This window comes from Theobroma cacao, chromosome 6 (genome assembly GCF_000208745.1).
Source record: "Theobroma cacao cultivar B97-61/B2 chromosome 6, Criollo_cocoa_genome_V2, whole genome shotgun sequence".
Lineage (NCBI taxonomy): Eukaryota > Viridiplantae > Streptophyta > Magnoliopsida > Malvales > Malvaceae > Theobroma > Theobroma cacao.
The window spans coordinates 1,008,411-1,027,159 of record NC_030855.1 but is presented as its reverse complement, the minus strand read 5'-3'; the positions used below and the strand labels follow the sequence as shown (position 1 = coordinate 1,027,159).

Below are 18,749 nucleotides of genomic sequence, written 5' to 3'. Positions count from 1 at the left end.
CCAACATCATCTCCTTCTGTCTTCCATTCAAGGAAAAATTCAAGTAATCATAAGAAAAATCTTCTTATAGCAACAAATTCATCTATTAGTAAAAGTGTAAAACTTTTCTCAATCTAAAAATTACATCAACAGTCAATCAATTAATTAAACAATTAAAATACACCATGATAATTGGCCTTTAAACTGTATTCTGGCATGTCAAATTATTCCAAGTCAAGACATTCTCCAGTGGGGGTAATGGAAAAGAATGCCTATACAAGTACAACAAAAATCCCCACCACATGAACTATGTTCCTCATGTATGTTCTTCCTGACAAGGTTCCATATTTTACAGCTATTTTTCGCCACGACAAACTTTTAGGCTTTACCCTATGTAAAAATAAAATAAATAAAAAAACTAAGTTTGAATCCCCTTTTAAATTGATCATTACATGTATTCCTGATATGGTTTTGCATTTTCAATTACTTCCTTCAAAGCTTCTGGTCCCAAGCACTTGAGAACCTAAATGCAGAAGCCAATTGTTATAATAAATCAACTACATTAAGTTGGAAAAGAAAAGAAAAAGAGCACAAAAAGTGATCAAACCTCGTTTGCATCTTTGAAACAAGAAAAGTCATCTTTCTTTGGCCATTCCACTCGCCAACATCTGATAGCCAGAAATTTATATATGTTAGATGATAAATCTGAAATATTTAGGCATTGATTAAACATCCAGGTATTTAAATGTGAAACCATACTATCCTTATGAGACTCAAGGTATCATCACTATATGACAAAGAACTCAGAGCAAACTACCATCACTATACTGTTATTTATGACTTAATGTTTTGCAGGCATTTTATACCATTTTCCTCAATCCCAGATTTTCTATCATCCTAAAAGAAGAATAATAGTTTACATGAAATATCAATGATAAATGGTGTAACCTTTCTTTTCCAAGCCGACGTGCTAGCTCCTCAGCCAAGGCATTGCCAGGGTCGTCAACATCAGTTGCCAGGATAATGCAAGATACCTAAGAAGTTTGCATGGAAAAGGATAAAAGAGAGAAGGAAAGAAATGTAAAAGGCAAAAAGCTCAGACAGCTAATCTTTGCCAAACCAATTCTTAGCTATATTTGTAAAGTCTTGCACTAAATTTACTCACCTTATCCAAGTACTCTTTCGAGTTCCATAGATACTGATATGCAATGTCCTAGCTTGAAAAGAATGAGTTCTAAGCAGCATCAGTATATACTTGAAAAGACTTATTGGGTTTAAAAATCAGAATGAGCAGATTGCATACGCTATATCCATGTCAGAGAGTTGAGCCTTGAGAGTAATAAGGTAACAGTTTGGCTCTTATTTATATATTTATTCTTTTGTTGGATTGGGGGGCCACTTTGTTGAATCTCACAATTAGGTTCACATGTATATGGAAATTTATAAATATTTACTTATGCATGAGGTGGCTTTGTCGAATCTGACATTCCAATTTGGAGAAAAAAAAGGAAAAGAAATCAAAATTAACACCATGCTAGGCAGTCCAATAGCAGTTTGATATTGAGTACATGTATACTGAAATCTATAAATATCTGGATATCTAGTTATGCATTTGCTTAATTTTTTCTTCATTTACAGATCCCAAAAGGTGCATGCCTAACTCAAAAAAAGTCTTGCCATAAAAAGTTTGTCCAAAGCTTCGACAATAGACCTTTTGCATAGAATAATAATTCTGATGTGTTTTCATATAACATTGACAAGAAATGAAGAGAACTCATTTGCACAGCAAAAGCAAATTGAGTCAATTAGAATGATACAAATATTAAAGGTCAAGATATTCCAGTCTCAATCCGCACCTTTTCCAATGTTGGTAATTCTTTGGCAGAAACCGTCTGGGGTGCACCACAAGGAACACTTACACAATTATGGACACCAGCTTCTTCCACAGCAAGCTTATCTATTTCACCTTCAACCTATCATAAACATAAAGGTAATAAGAACGTACAACTCCCTCCACTTAAAGCTTACCTGTTCCACCTTCAACCTATTGAAAACATTAATATATAACAGCAATAAAACATACAATTGAGAGAGTGAGTATCTGTGCTAAGTTATTAAAGGATTATCTAAAAACAGCCAGATATGAAGGGAGTAATTACAACAACGACTGTAGCAGCTTCCTCGATGTCATCTAGTCCATACAACCATTTTTTTGTACCCTTCTCCTGTAAATGAATAAGGAAATTAATACAAATCCAAATTGGAAAAATAGACCTTATTGCACATGATAAAGTATTTCCATTTAAACATAAAAAACAAAATATTGAAAAGGTCCAGTGAGGTCATCTATAGTTCACGAAATAGAATATGATGACATGGAGTACCTATTTCACAATACCAGAAAATGGTAGGAAGAGGAATCTAACAAGTATTTTATGGTTTGGTTTGTAGAAACTAAATGGAGTAGGAATATTGTTAAGATATTTGGTTGGAACAATTTCTGAGGATATAACTTAACTTTTTAACATCAGGCAAGGGGAAATTGCCCAATATAAATGTTTCCATTGTCAATGAGACGGGAATAGTAATCCTTATCAAGGGGGGGAGGCATAGTTATTCTGCGTTTGACCCAAATCAACATTTGACACAGAATAGCTATCCAGCACCCAAACTTGAACCAATCGTGGGAATAGCTATTAATAGATACAAATAGAATAGCTATTCCTATGAACCAAAAATGTTATAAATACACAAATGAAGAGCTGGAATTGCTGAAAGCTTACACAATTTCAATTGTCAGATCACCATATTGGTTTCTAAATCAATCCATGCACAGCATTTTATTTATAAAACCCTATGGTAGGGACTAAGGATGAATTAAAATAGCAAGATGCTCCCTACTTTTCTTGGTGTATGGGGCAGGGGAAAGGGTTTAATTCAGTTGTTCTTCCCCATACCAAACTGAACTACAAGCCTGGTAATGGGTATGAACACATCCAAGATGCAATTCTGCCTCAGGGCAGTTCATTAAATCACTAAAAACCACGAGAAATGTCGGCATACATGATCTTCCATGCAACTGAGTAATCTAATAGCACTAGCAGGGGCGGAGCCTCCTTATGTGGTGGGGGGGCCATGGGCCCCCCAAAACTTTTAAAAATATTTTCATAACATATAAAAATTTTTAAATTTTTTTATATATTCTATTAAAGACCTCTTCAAAATAATTTTTTATTTCATAATTAATATAAATAAAAATAATAAAATAATTTCACATGTCTCATTCAATTTTAATTTTTTTTTCTAATTTATATTATTACTTTTATTTATATTTATTTATTTTTCTCATTTCTATTCTATTTGTTCATATATTATAAGTTTTGATAAATTTTTTTCTCAAATTTCTACAAACCATTAACTACATTCTTTTTCTTTCTTTTTTGTTATATAATATGTAGTACCTACCTTCTACTTGTCATGTTCTTCTTTTCTATGTTACGTAAATATTATTTTTTATAATTTTAATATTTAAAAATTAATAAATTATTATATAGTTCATAAACATAAATTGTAATGTTACATTGTTACTTAAAATTTCATCAATGTATCATTTTTTAATTAATCCTGATTATATAAGAGGAAATTAACTTAAGTATATTTTTTTTATATACTTTACATTTTATATTTAGTTGAAATGAAATTATCTTGAATATATAGTATTTAAATAATTTTGATTATATAAGAAGAAACTATTAATCTTATATATTGTTTTTAACTATTTATATTTTACAAATTATAGTTTTATATTTAGTTTCATATTTCTATTATCAATATTTTTATTGTTGATTGAATTTAAAATATTAGTTTTTTAAAATTTTTTAACTCTTATTCAACTGTGTTTGGCCCCTCCAATAAAATTTGGCTAGCTCCGCCCCTGAGCACTAGGTTAATCTTTTTATATCATCGACCATTCTATCATTATGACTTCTTAAACTTTATCCTCAATGGAATCGAGCATACCCTGCTTGCAACACAAAGTTAATGGATTATTCATAGGGCAAACTAAGGTCTCCCCATGTGACTATGATTTCAGAGGATATGACCCATACAGACCTTTTAGGTTGAATCTGGTTGTTTAGGGGTAACATTTCAGATTATTCATTATTTATAGGCTTTGATTATAGAATAACAACTGGAAAACATTCAACTGTTTGTTGCATTCTAGGAATGTTAGCTGATAGCATTATTCCTTTTGCTTCCATCCTCCAACAACATCATCATTTCATTTAAAACTCCAGGGTAAGGATAACACATACCTGCCAAAACTTTTTCTCCAAGGTTCGGTACTTGCACCCAACAATCACCCCATTCCCTCTGTAAGTGAAAGCAATGACCGCCTGTTAAAATTATTAGTAATAGTTAGAAAAAAGAAAGTAAATGTTATCAGTGACAAGGTGGTCCACATGGATTATTAAGACGGCCAAAAACCGTATTTGACAGAGAAACTGTATCTGATAAGGAAAATGTTTCGATCAATATGCCAGCGAAATGTTTCATGACATCCAGATAGAAAATAGAGGAAAAATAATTGTCCCCAACATATCTAAAGATGACTCTGTCCTCTTTTGATGACAGAAATTGAAAAAATTTTGCAAGGTTTTGCTCTGCTCTGAGGCTCTATTAAGGTCAAAGTGGATTGTTTTATTGTTCCAGAAAAGGAAATGATGAATGTCATGCTACCAATGAGAACAATCAAGAATCCAAATAATAGCTCTAAATCAGATTAGCTTCTGCCACATACTATGGATGCCTTTGCTACCTCACCTTAGCAACAAGATTCTTTTTGTTTTTCTTTTGAACAGCGAAAAAAAATTTTTAATGAAATGAATAATCCCAAACATCCAACTACAGCAACAATGAACCTTAATTGACAATCAACAACTAATAAGAACATACCAATCTTAATAATCACAGATAAGACCTAAAAATTGGCAATAGTTGCTTTAATGCATACAATTTGAATGTCAATTCCAATCACTCTTTCAGTCCAGAAGTGCATAACTTTGAGTCAATTAAATAAGTTTCAAATTCCGAAAAAGGTTTTGACTTTGCATTGATTCATTATAAGGTAAGTAATAAAATATAAAATGCTGCAATTGATAGTACAGGGGACCTGATCACCAGATCTTTGCATGACAGCATTTCTCTGCAGAGTTGCCTTAGATATCCTCCGCCCAGCAAAATAAGCAATCAACTGAAAAAGTAGAATAGCCATCATCAATTATCAATTCCAGTAACATGTCAGAAATGATTATTAGGAAAAAATAGGGGATAGATATTATTATGTCAAGAATATCAAGACAACCCTTTAGCATAAGCTTTCATGGGCCTTACGCTTTCGAGGATATACACAAGTCTGACTATCAAAACGTTAAGCTCATATTTAGTTTAAGAAATTGTCTTACAAGTCTACCTTTTCACTAATTAAATATAGATAACATCAATCAATTGTATCTAACTCAAGCAAATGGTCCGTTGCTGGGCTAACAACCTGTAGGTGCAATTCCAATTTTGTTCTTTCAGCAGATATGGTGCTACTGCTACCTGGACTATAAACTTGTGCAAGTAAAAGAGTGAAGTGAAAAAGAGTGGGGTTTTGGTAGATACAATCAAGAAAATAGAAACAAAAAGAAAGAAGAGTTGGGGCTGGGAATTTACTAAGATAATCAACAGGTGAAATTCAACTTAAGGTAATATTGCCTTTAGAATTTCCAATGTAGTAGTAAACATAGTACATATCTTCTTAGAAATTTAAGGACAAAAAGATGTATACTGGTTGATGTTTTGGAACTCAAGGATAAAAATTTGAAGTATTGGCTCAGAACATTTACTTTGTCAGTTTTGTTACCAGGCAAGCGTCATACTCTCCAAACTAACTTTCAAGTTCCAACCACTAGGGATGCCTATGTAGGATCTCCACCCAAACCAAACCTGCCAACCCCATTGTTACTACTTGAAGGAAAAGTTCGCTGCTTCTCTTAAATATTTATTAGAAGGAAAAAAAAAACATGCAGCAAAGTGACAGAAGTATTAGCCTTTTGGCTTTTTACAGAAGTTGATAATAACATGGCTTGCAAATAAAAAGACTAAAAAATATGATAGATAAAACCATAACCAATCTACTTACTTCATCCCCGATTGGTTCCAACACTGTGCCATTCATTATTATTTTAGAGCTGTCCGCAAAGGCCTGCAAACAAAGTCATCAATTCTGCTATCTTCAAAGCTATTCCAGTTTCTACTCTTCTATATTTTTTCTTCTTTCTTTTTTTATTTTTTATTTTTGCTTATAGATATAAATGGACAAAGAGATGTAAGAAGGAAAATGGAAACCTGGCCTGCCCAACCGCAATCAGTTTGAAAACATCTCCACATTGCAAAATCTCTACACCAACCCAACGATTGAACATATCAAAATGTCACATACCCAGATTTGAGAAAAGAGAAAATGAAATACCAGCTAATTAGTAATTACCCCTTGTCAATAATATGAAGAGATAAAGTCCTCCCCATTGACTTGCCACCTCTGCACTATGCTCCCAAAATGGTAGCAAAATCTTTAGTATTTCATTCAAGAAAGGAAAAAAATTACCAAAATGAACTGAAGGAAAAAGAGTGTAGAAAACCTTGGGGCAGAATAAATAGTTGTATCGTCCAGGAAGACAAGAATCGTGACCTTGAATCCCAAGAAGTTCCACTTTCTTCTTCAATTCCGTCACTTTGCCCCCATTGATAGTTTGCTGAGATGGCGAGAGCGGGACATTGGATTTTGGGGCGGAAGGAAGAGACCCAGAACAAGAACATATGCGTCGTCCTAATCCGAGTCTTGGAGGAATGATTACGAAAGATGATTTATAGTTAGTGGCATTGACAAAGAAGAAAAAGGGGGCCTGACGAATGATATCAGCAAAGGGCATTGCTTGTTCAATTTCAATCTAACTCTTCTCACTTCTCACTTGCATTGTATTTAATACCTGCACCTTTCCCGTAGTGCCATTCATGCCTGGAAGCAAAAGATTTTTTCATTGGGGAAGAAGACAAAAAGTGAGCCCAGGGTAACATAAAAATGACAAAAGCCCTTTAAGATTTATATTATTTATCGATATATCCAAATTTTATAAATACAAAATAGTTAAGGTTTAGACATAAAGTCGTCCATCCTCAATCTATGTCAAATCCATCCTTAGTCCATGCCAAGACCAACCTCGACCTACGCCAATCCAACCCTACTCAGGCCATTCTAGCTTTAGCTCATGACAATCTAAATCATAATGTCATCCAGTATAAAATGTCATAGTAAAGTATACACTGTTTTTATAATGCTATATAGTTTTAATGATGCTTTTACCATGTCATATAGTTTAAAGGATGGTATTTTATGGTGTCATGTAGTTAACATGTCATGTAGATTTAAAGGTATTTTCATCATTTAATATGCCGCATAGTTTAAAGGGTGCATTATTACTAATATATCATGTAATTTTAAAAGTATTTTTATCACTTAGTATGTCATATCATTGTAGAGACGTTTGTTTGTAGAATTAATTAATTTATTAAGATTTTCAATCTTTTTAACTATTACGTAATTATTTTCGAAGCATATTTCATTACTTTACATTGAATATGTTTGCATCATGCTAATAATTAATAAACCATCCAAGGTTGTCATCCAACATGTATCTTTTTTGATGCATGCAAGACAACATGGGATGTTAATTGTTATGATTGAATGAGATATTAAGTAAAGAAGAGGTGTGCTTTTGATTTTGATTCCTAATCAAGTTGAACCAGAGCAAAATTCTAAAGGTTACTTTTATCCTATACGGGGTAGAAAGTTTTGATTCCTCCATTTGTACCCAAGTTTTCGAACTATGTTCTTTGATAAAGGCGAAACTTATGACCTTGAAGCCTATAGAATTGATTCTTGGTTCCAATATAAGAGCCTAGTGGTAACTCCGAATCTTACCTTCAGTGGCACAAACCTTTGATTTGGTTAAAAAAAAATGATATTTTTGTTTTTGTTTTTTTGAAGAGAAGTTGTGTTTTGGAAGAGAAAATTGGGTACTTTCTTTTCTTTTTCTTCAAAGTAAGTAGTTCTTTTTCATGCATATGAAACAAAAAAAAATTATAATATAAAAAATCGAAAAGACGTATATATGTCTCTAGTTTTATATCTATTATAATAATTTTATATGATTTTTTTTATATAATTTTATAAACTCGTGACATCAAATATATGACAGTATAATTTCTAATCGAATTAGTGTCATATGACTTGTGATATTAGACTCAATCAAGAACTTTACATAGAGTATACATAGAAGTTAAAAATTTTAAATGTTTATATATCATATTTTTTGATTCATTTTATTGAAAAAAAAAAGGGGGTAACACCCTAACGTAAAGATTAGAACAATGAAAGGGTTAAGGGAGGAGAACGTTATGGAATAAAAGACTGCCGCCAGGGCACCATGCACAAGGGATCGTAACGGTTTGTAGACAAAGGGAAACCCTACAGGCGATAAGTAATTACCACGTATGTGTTGTTTTTGTTCCTTATTTCCTCCGAACAAGGAGTTAGTTACTGCTAACTGCTCTTATCTAGTAACCTCTTTTATCTCCGCAGAAACACTCAACTCCCCACTCTCCCACTCCTCTCTCTCTCTCTCTCTCTCTTCTTTTATATGTTGGAAATGACAACTCCCGAGAGTTAGTTTGACAACAGGTTTGCTTGTTAATGACTTCAAGTCTACTGCATTTCAGCCAAAGACAGGACAATATCTTCTCAGGTATCTCTCTCTCTCTCTCTATCTCTAGTCTTATCCTTTGGATTTTGTTTGGTTTTCCTTTTATTGTTTTGGAAAGGCATTGATATTTCACTTTAATCTCTTACATCGTAGAGAAATATGGTTTTGCTTAAACAGTGAAAGAGATAGCCAAATGAAGTAGAATTTCTTATTGCCGAATATCCTTGTTTTTGCCAACTTGTCAGTTAAGAAATATGCTTCGATTTCTTTCATCACCTTCTTTGTCAAGCTTTTGTCTTGTGTTGTCTGTTTGTTGCACTTCATCTACGTTCAAGTTGGTTTTATAGATTGAAAACCTTTCTAGCTAATTATAGCTGTTCATGTGAAACAAAATGTTTCCAATTTTCCCTTTTGGTGAAGGGTTTTCAGGTACTTGATTATATTGAAATCTCTCAATATAATTTAGGTATATATTAATTAACTAGAAGCTAGAGCAGTTATTTCTTCTTATTCAAATTCCAATAATTACAATTAATTCTTCATTTATGTCTTGGTTTCTGATCAGTTGTCTAAGGTATATATATTATTTCACATTCTAATTAATCTCTAGTTATTTTTTTAAATCCAATTTTCTTTTCTGAATTTCACTTAGTTGTCACCTGCCAGATTCTGCGCCCCCATGGCTTTGAGCTATTGCTCCAACTGCCTTAAGCCGGAGATAAGCAGCTTTCAGCAAGCAGAAAAAGAGCTGGCAGGAGATTATCATTTAGACTCAGTCTCAGGTTTTGATAGCAGTTTAGCTCTCTTGGACACTTTTATTGATCCATTTCTCCAGCCAGGCGGGCTCCTTTTCTCGGATGGCTACACCAACCTCCTCCCTTCTTTGTCTTCTCCACCTGAGTACATCATCTCTAGTTTCCCACCCGAGGAGTTTGAATTTGAGTTGTGCCAGGAGTACCCCAAACGCCAAAAGAATGTTTCAAATTATTACTGCTCAAATTTTGGGGCTAACTTCTTGGCTGGTTTCGTTCCAAATTCTGCTCCAGGCCCGGCTGCCACAGACTTGTTCTTGCCAAAAATCCCTGTGCCACTGCCAGAGTTTGAGCCCGAAATGCCCACTTTCAATTGTGAGAATGAGAATGCCAAGAAAACAAGTCCAGTTAGCGTGTCTAACCTGCAGAGCATTGCCGCACGTCAAAGGAGAAGGAAAATAACTGACAAGACACAGGAGCTGGGAAAGCTCATCCCTGGTGGCCATAAGATGAGAACTGCTGAGATGCTCCGGGCTGCTTATAAGTATGTCAACTTCTTGCAGGCTCAAGTTGGAGTTCTTGAAGCCATGTGGTCATTTCATCAGGTGATGCATCTCAACCTTGAAACTTTGATACTTATTCCTTGCCAGTTAAGCTATACTTGGTTCTTATACTGAATTTTGATATTTAAGTTATTGGATTAATATTCCTGAGATAGATGATCGGTGGGTGATGGTAATAGCAGGGTAAGGAAGAAGCATTAATGCATTCACAAGAACTCCCAAACTTGCTTGCATCTCAAGCAATTCAAGAGAAGTTGTATTCCGAAGAAAAGTGCTTGATCCCTAAAGATTTCGTGCAAACTCTGGCCAATGATTATCAGATTCAATCAAAGCCTTTGATAATCGAGGAAATCAATAGGATTCTTCTCACTAGCTAGCCACTATGATTTTAATTTCCCAGTATTAACTAGTTAGAAATATTTTTGTTGTATTTTCCCAGCTAATTTAGTACTTGCTAATTATACTAATCTGACCATTTCTTGTAAATTTCTCTTTACAAAGAAATTATGAATTAGTGGTTGTTATTTTTTATATTTTGGAAAATGAAAGCCTGATTTTAGACCCGTCAAAGTTCAAATCACTAATATAACTAGATATATTAAGAAATTTCAAAGATTGAGAATTAATGTTTAATCTCTACTCCTTATTGTATCTATTGGTCCGAAGCGTAATTTTAGAAAACGTGAATAATGGGATTAATATTTGATGCACATGCTACCAAATCTTGACACCTCATTAATGAGGTAAAATGTGAATATTATTTTGAAAGAAATAATAATAATAAGATCTCAAAACGACACCATGTTTTAATATCAACTTTTTATTTCCTTAAAAAAAAAATCCACCTTTTACTTATTAATGTATCAAATATTAATCCTGAACAATATATGTGTTTTCTAAAAGTTAAAGAATTTACAATATATTTGACCAGGGGAATGACTATTCCATTTCCCATTATTACTGGTGATCAAACAAGCACTCCAATTAGTTACCTCCTCAAACCTTGTTGGTACCAAAAAACTTATTACTAAATTTGATTCAAAGGTGGTGCTATCTTGAGTTTTTAACCTTTACTCAAGGTCTTGAAACAAATGGTACATTCTTGATGAAATTGATTGCTAGGATAATACTATTGGTGATGTCGAATGCTCATGCAAAGACAAACGCATTTAGACTCCCTCGCAAAATTTTTTTAATTTAATATGAAAATCTCAAATTTTTTGTTTATACATATTTACAAGCTTACCATCTTATAATCCAATCACTTAGCATAGCTTTAGTTTCTCTGTCCACAACAATATATACGAAACCACAACATTAAATTCTTAATCTAATCCTATTGAGTAAGAAAATTATTATAATTTACATACATAATAAATTCGTGGTGAAGTGTGACCAAATTTTAAATGCATATTTAAAATTTATTCATTAATAGATCTATGAATTTTATGAGCATGATTATTATAATAATTACATAGAGTTGACAAAATAGTATCATATGTGAAATTTTTTTTTTGAAAGTTAATTTCATAAATGATTAGCAAGGGAACATCCCTATGAACAAAAGAGATGATTTGAAGTTGTTATGCATGGATTAGTGCATACCAACCCTAAACCATCGAATCTAGGCAACAAACCCAGATGCATTCTCATCATACAAAAACAAAGCAATCCTCCCCAATCACCCTCTCCTTGTACAGTAATCCCATAATTATCGAACCATCCCAGACACAACAATATCTCATACAAATCCCAAGTCCCAAGCAAGTCATGAGGCATGTCCGACCATGAAGCATGCACAACCATGAAACAAACCTTCTTCAAACAAAAAAGCAACAACAATACAGACCATAGATTAGCACAAAAACTTTTCTCAAGGAAACACAACACAACAGGGACTTACAGGAACTAGCATCTCAATCAAATAGCCCTTCCTCTGTAACCCCTAAACCAAAGGCAACAACTTATCACAAAGTTTACTCAAACACACACTAAAGATCAGTCTGCCTTTGCATTCCCTCCTTAGCCAAGCTATCCACCATCTGTTCCTTTACCTAAAAATATGATTGATTTCCCATCTTCTAACTATTTTTTTTAGCCACTCGATATGTAAGATTCATTTCTTAAACTGTTGGTCCTATTTGAGTGCTAAAGGGGGTGAATAGTACTAAAAAAAATTTCTACTCGACCCTTTAGAGCTTGTAAAGTAGTTAATCAACTAGATGAAGGGAAGGACTAGAACTTGTTAAAATTACAAGACACCAAATAAGGAAGGGTAAAGAGAAGTGGACAATGCAAGAGTATTTATAGTGGTTCAGTCCCCTTGACCTACGTTCACTATCTTGATTTCCCAATCAAGGATTTTCAACCTAACTTTACTAAACTAGTGGAATTAATAGCTTCCACCAAGCTTTTACAATGTGAGCTTTTAACCCAAGCTCTAATCCCTTACAACAAGCTTTAGAGTGTTTCCCACACTCTAATTTCTCAAGAAAAAAGAAGTAAAACTAAGTACCTTTACAAGTCTAGACAGATTACAATCAAGCTCAAATACTTTTTCTGGATTTGGATTGAAGAACAAGTGTTTTCAGTGAAGAATATTTGGTTTTTTTCTCAAAGTAGCTTTGTACTCTTTAAATTTGCTTTTTTTGACTTTGGAGCTTCCTTTTATACTTTAGGAGTCAGATTTTTCTATTGGAGACAATTTTTAGCATTAGAAACAACTTTGATGCACTTCTAGCTATTATTTTATCCTCTAATGTTTAAATTCAAACAGGCAGACAAACTTCGGCTAATTAGTTACAAGCAACTCTAACCGATTACTGTTTCTCTACCTTGCACTATCCTGCTACTGAGTTCTTTATTCTAACCAATTACATAAGGCTCTAACTGATTAAAAGTTTTTTGTCTTCAGACTTATCTTCTTCAATAGACTTCCTCTAACTGGTTATGGCAGGCTTTAATTGAAACTTTCTGTTTTCACTTCTCTACACAGCAGTCTTCCTCTAGTTGGCTAGCTCTTTTCTTAACTGATTGAAGCTCTACTCCCTTCAACCATAATTGATTACAATTAGCCTTAATCGACTAGAGAATTTTCCAATTTTGAACATTTTCCATTTTAGCTCCCTTCAACGGTCAATCATATTTTTAAATTTATTATTTTGATGCTTGATGAAACTAGAACCTTGTGCTCCAACTGATTAACTAGACCACTTAACCGATTATCATATTTCTATTTTGGTTTAGCTTATCACACAGCCATGCCTTAATTGATTAAGGTGCCTTGATAATCAGTTACTAAGGTTTTGTCTTTGTTCATTACTTGCTCTTTCCCTCGTAATTGATTAACTCTTCATTAAACTTAGCAAGCTCCTTAACATACTTTTAATAAACAGCTTTGTTAGGTGTATTAAATAAAATCTTGCACACTTAAATAGTAAAGTTAGACATTGATGAATGAAGAATGTTTTGTTATCATCAAAAGCATATGGAGTCAATGTAAACCTCTGTGGAGCATCCTCTGGGTTTGTTATCCACTTGACAGCATTTTTAGAATCACTTTCAATGATTAACATATGTGATTGGCACCAATTTAAAGCAGTAAACACTAAAAAGCCTCCTTAATTGCTTTAATTACAGTCATGCTAGAATCTTCTAATCTTCAACCCTTATAGGTTTATAGAAGACAACTTTGACCTCCCCGTTTTCATCGCAAAGAACCTCACCAATTTCGGCCTCCTTCAGGCATCTTTGCGCGACACCATCAACATTAAACTTCATTTCACCATGAGTTGGTCTACACCATTCCTACATCGACCTCTCTTTTTTAGCCTCAGTCATAACCTTTCCCATGTTAGGATAGCGGAAGGTATCCAAAGCAACACCATACTCCAATGGCCATTTAGCCTTCACCCAAGTAGCAACCCAAATTTACTTAAGTTAAAAACATGGGAAGAGTCCCACTTTTTCCCATTAAAAACCATGTCGTTTCTCTGTAACCATAATGTCCAAATAATGGTGTAAAAGGCCATTTTCTAAACTTTAGATTTCCAAAATTCCACACAAGCAAAATTCCACATACTAAAAAAGATTTCCAAATTCTTGGGGATAGCCCAATAAATGCCTCATTCACCACACCATCGCATCTAAATTTTCTAGGTATTTGTGCAGTGAAGAAATAGGTGTTGAATAAATTCCAAATCATTCATGTAGATATTGCACTTTGCCTTATTAGTTGTAATCATTCTTCGGCGAACAAGCTCTTGTTTGACAACTACTCTCTCATGGATAACCTGCCAACAGAATATTTCCATCTTTTGGGGGTAAGGCTGGACCATATATCCTTCCACACTCCCCTACTATTGTTTTTAACTTGCAACGCCTCTTTATAGAAAGACCTCACAGAATATTAACCCGACGGTGTGCCCTTCCAAACAAGCATATCTTCCAACAGATTACATAGGTGATACTCCTCCATTGTCTTTCTAAAATTATTCCATTACACTTTTTCACGCACAAAAGGTTGACATCGTAGATTAACTTTCCAAACCCAGCTACTGTCGTCCCATTGGCCATATTCTTTGATGACCTCACTTTTCTTTGAGGCTAAGGTGAAGATTCAAGGGAAGTAGTCCTTAAGAATACCCACCTCAATCCACTTGTTAGTCCAAAAAAGAATGTTCTTGCCATCACTGACAATTATATGGAGATTAGAATTAACTTGCATAAAAAATTCATTAGCTAGGTGAAGAGGTTTAAGAATATTTTTTCAAGGCGAAAAGAACTTCCTGTTAGAATTTATATCAAGCAAAAGACTTGTCGGAGTCCTTCTTATTTTATCAACTAGTAACCACAACCTCCTTCCATAAACAATTTCTTTCTTTTCCATATCTCCATATCCACTTGTTAATGAGAACTCTATTTTTATCTCCAAATCAATGATTCCAAGTGTCCTATCCTTTTTATACCTACACACTTTGTTCCATCCAATATAATAAATTTTTCATTTTTCATCAACCCCACTCCACAAAAACCTTCTTTCAATTTTTCCAAGCTCATTTTTAACCCGCTTTGAGATTTGAAAAAGAGACATAAAGAAAATAGGCAAGCTCGCAAGGATTGATCTAAGCAAAGTGATTCTCCCACTTATCAAAAGAACCTTTGATTTTCACCCTACCAATCTCCACTCGAACTTCTCAATGACAAGTTCCCATATATTGGAAGACTGAGGATTAGCCCTAAAGGTAGTTCTAAATAAACTGTAGAAAGTTCTCCCACCTTACATGCAATTGCATCTGCCCACCTTCTCACAAATTGATTATCAACCTCAATGCTGAACAGGCTACTTTTTTGAAAATTAATCTTGAGACCCGAAATCATTTGGAAACACCTTAGAATCCTTTTAGCATTCAACAAACAATCTAACTTAAGCCTACAGAAGATTATCGTGTCATCCGCAAACTGGAGGTGAGATATAACCAACCCACTTCCATCGATAAAGATCCCTTAACAAAGGTCAAGAACTTCTGCCTTACCCATCAGCAAACTCAATGCCTCTACCACAATGTTAAAGAAGAACCGAGAAAAGGGACATCCCTATCGCAGTCCATACTCCATCTAAAATGGGTTAGTGGGAACACTGTTAACAAGGACAAAGACCCTCGCTGTAGCCAGAAGTTCCCGGATCATCATCGCCATCTATCACCAAATCCCATTTTCCTCATGATAAATTGTAAGAACTCCTAATTGATACTGTCATAAGCTTTCTTGAAGTCCATTTTCAACAACAGTCCCTTTCGCATCATATATGGAATTAAGGTTTTCTTTAATTTTTTTCAAGTATATTATAAATTAATCTAATTAGAAAAAATAATGGATGAAAATTATATAATAGATTAATTTTTTTTGCAACACTGAGTTGAATTCATTAATTTACAAAAACAGACTATGATTTACAAAAGGGTCATAGTCTGTAATAGTAGTAAATCATTGCTCAGGTCTGGTGGAGCAAGATCCAACAGAGACAATAATAAGGTGCTAGAACAAAATAAAACACATCAGGCACAAAGGAGAAATAGAGGGCACAAGGGAGATATACAACAAGGTGCCCAGATTAGAGAAAGATATGAACCAGGAAGACAATAGTTATTTGCTTTTCCTTGCTAGAGAGGGATTAATACTAGTCCAAATCACACTAGAACAAAGGTTGTCATCACTATCCTACTAAATATATTCAACCTTGCCTAAATTTGAATAAAGTTGAGGGATAGTATTTGTTTGCTCGATGAAGTAATGCTCTTTGGAAGAAAAGAAGAAAAAAAGAAGAAAGTCTTTTCATGGAAAAAGAGAGGATCCAAAATCAATGCCTTAAGAAATGTTGATGATATTAATGTTCTCATGACAAAAAGGTCTATGAAGAAGCTTGCAATTAATATTGAAGTACAACCCAGAGATAGTCAAAGCTTATGCTAGACAACAAGTACAAGAAGACTCCTACTTCAACTAGATAGGCAAGGCCAAAACTAATATTCCTTTTCCCTCTGCTAGTTACTTTTCTGTTGGTTCCTCCATGGATGGATTTTCTTCATGACTCTGTTGCTACACTGTTGATTCCTCCATGGCTTAATTTTGTTCATAACTTTACAACACCTCTGTTGATTCTTCTATGGCTTGATTTTCTTCATCACTCTTCTACTTTTGTTTGATTCCTTTAGCTTTCAACTTGGACAGAGCATCTAGTTCAACTTCTTCCTCCTAAAAGCATGGATTTTGTTAAGTTCTAAAAATGTAGACCTCAAAAATATTATACTCTTCCAAGAAAATAAATTACAATATTGAGCATGTATAGTTTATGCATAGTTTGTCCACAAATTATGCAACAAAAACTTTCAATAATAAGTTTTAACAAGCACACACAAAAAATTCATTTTCCTTCTAACAAAAAAATAAGATAAAGGAGTGTCCTCCATATGTAAAGTATAAAGCCTATTAAATTGAAATTGATCAAAGTAGCTAGATTAATAAATTCCAATCAACTAAAGAGGTGGTGGATATGATCATGTGATGTGTATTTGTAATTTAGATTCTTATTTTCCTTCAAAAAAAATTCAATAATGTGGTATAGAAAAATTCAAAAAAGAAAATGATAGTAGCAAATGTACCGTAAGAAGTACACACTCAATGTGAGCAACAAATTGTCCATCACATTCTTCGCAACAAAAAACATGATTTTCGGGAGTCATTTCTTCTTTACAAAGGTTACAATAGTATTCTCTTGAATCATCTTCCACAAAATAATCTTTAAGGGTCAAATGATGAATATGACATTTGGATTTAATTGAATGTGGTACTGGAACACATTCAATATGTAAAAAAATACGACACTCCATGCAATGATAGAGGTGCTTGACTAACATGCTTTTTGCATCTGTCACATAATTATGAGGAATCCATAATATATGGTCCAAAATAATAAAGATTATGTTGGTGAAACTTCAATTTTAATGCTAGCTTCAAGGAGTTAGCACAAAAAAGGTGAAGGTAGAAATCACATTGCTGACAACTATAGCTAATGGCATTCCTTACTTCTTGTCTACATGTAGAACAATACAGTGACAAAAAGAGTTGTGGATGAAATGATGGCATCTCCTACACATGTGCAAGACAAGATTCATGAAGTTGGTAACTGGAAAACAAGCTACCACATCTATAGGCTTGACCAATGATTGACTTGTGACAAGCATGGCATCTCAAAAATAGAAATTTGTAGAAATGGGTCTAAGGTTGAAGAACTCTAGCTTATGATTTTGATTGAAAGGGTATAACTTGGAGAGTCTCTCCATCTCTATTAGCCTTTAGCCCTCAATTTTAGGTGCAATTGGAGTGGTAGCACATTTCACGTCAAGTGTGAACTCACATGGATAGCACTTGTAAAAAAAAACCCACGAGAATAGTCTTTACATTCATAACATATAAACGAGACATCTATATCGTCAAAGAGCTAGAGAGGGTGCTGAGGGTGAAGAGAGTGTAACACTTTATACAGCAATGTGACGCATGTTTTGGGCAAGTAGAATTTGCAATTTTTATAAGCATAAGCGTGACCAAAAATTTCCAAATAGCAATCACGACAGAGAGGAATAGAATTTCCATTATGTTCAATAGCCACATTATAACTCAAGGAGTGTGGATGATTAAAGTCTTCATCTGCATTTGTAAAATGAAAGTGAGCGAGGAAATTTATTAATATGTCTTTATTTTTAAGTTAATCGCTAGTTTGTAATGATGTCATTATATTTTATTTTCATTTATGACTAAACGAACTTGATTTTTTCATTTGCAACTTTTTGAATTTATTTTAAATTCATCTATTCATCAGTACAATGTTAAAGTATGGAAGGGATTTGCCATCTAATTGCTACATGTATGTCCTTATGACTACATTAGCATTATTGGACATATATGTGGCACATAGGTGGAAAATTTCATTTATATTCTATTGACATATTAATAATGGATTGAAATTTGGAACCAAATGAAAATGAAAAAGAAGACATGATACATATAACTCTAAAGCAAAGTATCATTGGTGGCATAAATGTATCCATTTCTCTAAATTATACTAAATTGATTCCCACTTTAGTTTTATT

General features: G+C 33.7%; 2 protein-coding genes across 5 annotated transcripts; one reads left to right on the top strand and one right to left on the bottom strand.

The window, feature by feature from the left end:
* LOC18595141 (primase homolog protein) lies at positions 115-7,096 on the bottom strand. Of its 4 annotated transcripts, none has more exons than XM_007022967.2 (12): positions 6,666-7,096; positions 6,515-6,570; positions 6,373-6,424; positions 6,167-6,229; positions 5,153-5,233; positions 4,296-4,376; positions 2,139-2,204; positions 1,836-1,952; positions 1,145-1,192; positions 928-1,013; positions 587-647; positions 115-502 (listed from the first exon to the last, which is right to left on the bottom strand). In XM_007022967.2, exons 1-12 carry the CDS (start codon positions 6,954-6,956, stop codon positions 428-430), a joined length of 1,077 nt encoding a protein of 358 aa, XP_007023029.2. In that variant the 5' UTR covers positions 6,957-7,096; the 3' UTR covers positions 115-427. The 4 variants fall into 4 exon arrangements, with proteins under 4 accessions (XP_007023029.2, XP_007023030.2, XP_017979488.1 ...); XM_007022968.2 differs by having other exon boundaries at positions 6,515-6,565; positions 6,666-6,976; XM_018123999.1 differs by lacking the exon at positions 1,145-1,192.
* Positions 8,748-10,559, top strand: LOC18595140 (transcription factor bHLH53). The gene is made up of 3 exons (XM_018123003.1): positions 8,748-8,828; positions 9,453-10,143; positions 10,284-10,559. Exons 2-3 carry the CDS (start codon positions 9,466-9,468, stop codon positions 10,476-10,478), a joined length of 873 nt encoding a protein of 290 aa, XP_017978492.1. The 5' UTR covers positions 8,748-8,828; positions 9,453-9,465; the 3' UTR covers positions 10,479-10,559.